The sequence below is a fragment of the Akebia trifoliata genome, chromosome 3, assembly GCF_017979445.1.
Source record: "Akebia trifoliata isolate Shusen 1 chromosome 3, ASM1797944v1, whole genome shotgun sequence".
Classification (NCBI taxonomy): Eukaryota; Viridiplantae; Streptophyta; class Magnoliopsida; order Ranunculales; family Lardizabalaceae; genus Akebia; species Akebia trifoliata.
The window spans coordinates 56,743,558-56,749,577 of NC_141377.1; the positions used below are offsets into that span (position 1 = coordinate 56,743,558).

General features: G+C 30.3%; 1 protein-coding gene across 1 annotated transcript; it reads left to right on the forward strand.

Moving 5' to 3' along the window:
- The first annotated feature begins 1,415 nt into the window (after positions 1 to 1,415).
- On the forward strand, positions 1,416 to 2,096 carry LOC147408238 (uncharacterized). The gene has a single exon (XM_086432676.1). It carries the CDS (start codon positions 1,416 to 1,418, stop codon positions 2,094 to 2,096), a length of 681 nt encoding a protein of 226 aa, XP_086288802.1.
- Positions 2,097 to 6,020: the final 3,924 nt, after the last annotated feature.

The following is a 6,020-nucleotide window of genomic DNA, read 5'->3' on the forward strand; positions in this document are numbered from 1 at the left end:
CGTCTGGTAAACGGATTATACAGAGTTGACTCCTAAGTTCTCCTTTATATGAGTTAAGTTGTTTAGCCCAATTTAAATTATTTAGCGTAAACTACACATTGACTATGTGACCATCTATTCATTTTCTAGATTCTTATTCAATTTTAACAAGAAGTGAATGCTTCACACTTGGATTTTTTTCCTCAAAAATTTGACTTACATGAAGAATTCCTTATTGGTTGTAACTCTCAGATGAGGAATTATAAGTTATATATTTTACATAATAACAATAATGATTAATTTTATTGAATGCTCTGTTTTTGTCTCATTCCCAAAAAAAAAAAAAAAAAAAAAATGTCTATCTTACTCAGTGCTCTCGATTGGTATCAAGTGTATGTGGGCCAATTCTAATTCCAAGGATCTTATACTCATAATCAAGATTGAGGTTTTACTAACTTCTACATTTAGGTAACATGTGGAACTTACCCAGAATTGACCAATCGACACCTATATTCTAATACACGATATTATATATAAAAATGTTATCGTTACTATTATAATGAGAGAAAGTGGAATAGAAATGATTTGATATCAAAATTTGGATTTCAAAAATTGTGTAATCTTCAAAATCACATTTTAATTAATTTTTTAAATTACAATTAAATCCTTTAGATACACTTGCTTTTGCACATGCCATATTCTAGTTATAATACAAATGTATTAATAAATAATTAGGTAAATTACACTTTCAACACTGTGATTTGGCATAATTTTATGTCAAATCCCTGACATTTTGACAATTGCACTTACCACCCTATCATTATTTAACAGACTCATTTACCCTCTTTTCTCTATTTTCCGTTAATAAAACAATTTAAAATGATTTTTTTTACTTTTGACAAAGATCATTCTATGAAATGGTTGGTAAGTACATTTGTCATCATGACCACAGAGAGTCAAAGTGAAGTTTACCCTAAACAATTTAAACTGAGTTAAACAACTTAACTCATATAAAAGAGTATTCATGGAGTCAACTCTGTATAGCCCGTACACCAGACGTAATAAGACCGTGTTTTTCCAGTCGTGATAAACGGACTCAAAAAAAAAAAAAAAAACTCAACTGACGTGGCGTGTGCAAAGAATCCTAGATTTTTTTCCTCGAGATGCACAAGGAAAAAAATCTGTGGTCCTTGACAATTGGTGTCCTACTCAAATTAGGAATTTCAGCTAGTTTGACAATTAGTGTCCTACTCAAACTAGCTGTTATTTATATCTATATATATTTTACAAACACGGCCATAATAAATCTCATACTCCACAGTCCACACTACTTACCTTCACGTACGCCTCCACCTTCTTGCTTTCTTTCTTTCTTTCTTTTTCTGTGATAGTTCTTCTTTGATTACTTACCAACTAATTTGTAAGAGGAAATAGTCATGACGTACGAGGTTTTATGTCGTTATAAATATTCTGCTCCAATTTTAACAATGGAGGAAAACGCTACCACAACTCATGAATCCGAAATTTTGTTAAAGATTTGTATCCGACAAAAACATCGACTAATACTACCTTCAGAAGATGAAGATTGGATCTCAGGACAGACAGTAGACGAGATAGAGAGACCGAGTATACATATTGAGTTTTTGATGAAGTCGGGAGGGTTGGAATACTATGATACATTGAAGACGGAGGTTCATAGACTACTTTTATTCACCGATCTTACTATTGAAGATAGAAATTATTTTGAGCAAGATGTCACTTCTTTTATTTGCAACGTCTATCAAGATATGTCGCAATATATGGCTAAGATGATTGAGAGCGACATAGATATAGAGCTTTTGACTACACAACCAATGTTGGTTGATGATGTCTTCGATGTCGCTTATGCTGATTTTGTAGGGAGAGGCGCATCAAGAGATTCAATCCAAGAGTTGGAAAAGAAGAAATTCCAGGAAGGAAACATGATGATGGAGTGCATGGTTTGTTTGGATGACTTCTCCATTGGCGTAGAGGTTACTAAGATGCCTTGCTCTCATATCTTTCACACAACATGCATCCTACAATGGTTGGAGCAAAGGAATACGTGCCCTTTGTGTCGTTTTGAGATGCCAGCTTAATTTTTTTTTTTAAATGACCATCAATGGTTCAATAATGTGAAATTTTTCGTACGTTTAATTTTCTTTCGATGTTGAAATTAATTTGAATTTTTGTTCATTTTGGGATGGCATGTACCTGAAGTTCAACTAATATTAATAAATATTTGTTATTCATGACAAAAATGAATAGTGCTACACTATGTGATGCAAGATGACGAGGGAAGAAGATGAAATATTAGGATGGGAGACTCTGGTTTGGGATGTTGGATAAGGATTAATTGAGCTATAATAGAATTACCATAAATCCATCCAACAACCAACATTAATTGCTTTTTTAGGTAAACATGCCTAGAGGAGTAGTGTCAATGTGTCATTATCTATACGAGAAGGTGGCATGTGCAAATGCACATATATCAAGAGGATCGTTTGTAATTTGAAATATATTGAAAACAAAGCAACGGTAAAAATGATACTTCTATAATTTTGGAAACAAAGCAACGGAATTGTATGAGTGTAAGTTGCAAATTTCTTAGTTCTTTTTACCAAAATGACCCTAATTATGTAGAATTTAAATACAAAAATGAGGGCATTTATGTCCTCTAATTTTTTTTTGTGTCGAACCAATTCTACTTCATCTTAAAATGTTGGCCAGGTTAATAAAACTACTTTTAATGTACCTTGCTTTTAAATTTTTTGGAAAAGTAATTAATTTTCTTTATTTAAATAATTATTTTGTTATATAAAATATGGTCTTGTGACTCTAATCTAAGGGTGTCAATGGGTACCCAATTATCCGATGTACCAAAAATTGATTAGTCGATTTTGGGTCTACCATCATGGACCTAATCATTTTAGGGTCCAATTCTTAGAAGCTATTTTAGGGACCTGATAAGAATAGGTCTCTTTAAGGTACCTGATGGATATCCAACTAGTAACTTTATTTTATTTAAAACATTTGAAATAAGATTAATTGTTAAATTAAATACAGTGAAATTAATTGTTAAATAAATACAAATTAAGATGAAGTCGTTATTTTTAACCTTCTCTCTACATGAACGTTCATTCATTTTTTTACATTCTTATTCAATTTTAACAATAAATAAATGCTCCATATCATAATTTTATTGTCAAAAATTTGATTTACATGAAGAATTCCTTGTTGATCGTAACTCTCAATTAAGGAATTATAAGTTAAATATTTTACATAATAAAAGTAATTATTTATTTTATCGAATGTTTTTTTTAAGTGACATTAAAAAAAAGGTAAGACTCAAATGCCCTTGTCGTATTACTCTATACACCCATCATCTTCTTCATCGAGTCTATCGAATGAAAATCATTACCATCTTCTCTATCCGTTCCCTCCTTTTCCACCATCCACCTCTCTCTCTCTCTCTCTCTCATTCTTCCTCTTCTTCGCATCTTGAAAACTTTTAACGAGAGTTTTAAGTTTCAAGGAGGGTCTTCTCCTTCTTTAATTTTTTGTTTTTGTTTTTTTATTTTTTTTTTTTAAATGACCATCAATGGTTCAATAATGTGAAATTTTTCGTACGTTTAATTTTCTTTCGATGTTGAAATTAATTTGAATTTTTGTTCATTTTGGGATGGCATGTACCTGAAGTTCAACTAATATTAATAAATATTTGTTATTCATGACAAAAATGAATAGTACTACACTATGTGATGCAAGATGACGAGGGAAGAAGATGAAATATTAGGATGGGAGACTCTGGTTTGGGATGTTGGATAAGGATTTGAGTTATAATAGAATTACCATAAATCCATCCAACAACCAACATTAATTACTTTTTTTAGGTAAACATGCCTAGGGGAGTAGTGTCAATGTGTCATTATGTATACAAGAAGGTGGCATGTGCAAAAATGCACATATATCAAGAGGGATTGTTTGTAATTTGAAATACATTGAAAATGAAGTAACCGTAAAAATGATACTTCTATAATTTTGAAAACAAAGCAATGGTATTGTATGAGTGTAGGTTACAAATTTCTTAATTCTTTTTACCAAAATGACCCTGATTATGTTGAATTTAAATACAAAAGTGGGGGCATTTATGTCCACTAAATAATTTTTTTTTGTGTCGAACCAATTCTACTTCATCTTAAAATGTTGGCCAGGTTAATAAAACTACTTTTAATGTACCTTGCTTTTAAATTTTTTGGAAAAGTAATTAATTTTCTTTATTTAAATAATTATTTTGTTATATAAAATATGGTCTTGTGACTCTAATCTAAGGGTGTCAATGGGTACCCAATTATCCGATGTACCAAAAATTGATTAGTCGATTTTGGGTCTACCATCATGGACCTAATCATTTTAGGGTCCAATTCTTGGAAGCTATTTTAGGGACCTGATAAGAATAGGTCTCTTTAAGGTACCTGATGGATATCCAACTAGTAACTTTATTTTATTTAAAACATTTGAAATAAGATTAATTGTTAAATTAAATACAGTGAAATTAATTGTTAAATAAATACAAATTAAGATGAAGTCGTTATTTTTAACCTTCTCTCTACATGAACGTTCATTCATTTTTTTACATTCTTATTCAATTTTAACAATAAATAAATGCTCCATATCATAATTTTATTGTCAAAAATTTGATTTACATGAAGAATTCCTTGTTGATCGTAACTCTCAATTAAGGAATTATAAGTTAAATATTTTACATAATAAAAATAATTATTTATTTTATCGAATGTTTTTTTTTAAGTGACATTAAAAAAAAGGTAAGACTCAAATGCCCTTGTCGTATTACTCTATACACCCATCATCTTCTTCATCGAGTCTATCGAATGAAAATCATTACCATCTTCTCTATCCGTTCCCTCCTTTTCCACCATCCACCTCTCTCTCTCTCTCTCTCTCATTCTTCCTCTTCTTCGCATCTTGAAAACTTTTAACGAGAGTTTTAAGTTTCAAGGAGGGTCTTCTCCTTCTTTAATTTTTTGTTTTTGTTTTTTTATTTTTTTTTTAAATCTTAAACCACAAAGATCAACCGAGTTGAAGCCATTCATTTAAGAAATTTTTTGTGAAATTTTCAGTTCGGTATGCCAATACCAAATAATTATTGCAAGGTTCGGTAGGTACCTATTGATTTTATACACAAAGATTCAATAGTGACATACTGAACTGGAAATTTACACAAAAATTCTAATCGATAGGTAGTTAATGAATCTATGTTGCAATGTACAGTAAATACCTACCGAACAAAACTCTCTCATGTAAATCTTTATGCTTAGTATGCAAGTACATACCAAATTAATTTTATAAAGTTTGATAGGCATCTATCGAATCAGCTAAAACAAATTCGATTTTGAATCTAGTGAAGATCGTTTTGTAACTTTTAATAATTTTAGTAAAGTGGGCATAAAGAGTACCATGAGAAAATATGTGGACGAAACAAGTAAGTAGGAGCAAGTAGAATGGCTCGGGAAATTGTTATTCTTAATGGGTCCTGATGGGTATCAGGTGTTAGGGTATTTATAGGCTCAGTTTGATATCATACCTAGAACCAAAATTGGTAAGAACCGAACCCAAGGGTTTATATAGGTCCCAATTTGGATATATGTGGAACTGACTCGTTGGCACCCCTGCTCTAATTCATGATATCCTATAATAAAAAAAAAAAAAAATAGTCGTTCTAAATTGATTTTGTTGGACATTGCACTCAATACTGTATTGATGTCGCATCCAAAAATATGATCAGATAATAATTATAAATGATAATATTTTATGAATTTTGAAAAAATAAAAATAAATAAAAAGATAGTTTTAATCATTTTAATTTTAAATTTGAAAATTCAAAGTAATTCATTTTCAACACGACCAAATTCAAAACTATTTTTTTTATTTAAATGAATTTTTTCATGAAATCTGGAAGACTATGGTATTAAATGACAAGAAGACTATGCTAAAGTGATTTA

Bases quoted from the DNA above. Each gene is read 5' to 3' on its own strand.
- LOC147408238 (XM_086432676.1), top strand. From the start codon at position 1,416: ATGACGTACGAGGTTTTATGTCGTTATAAATATTCTGCTCCAATTTTA.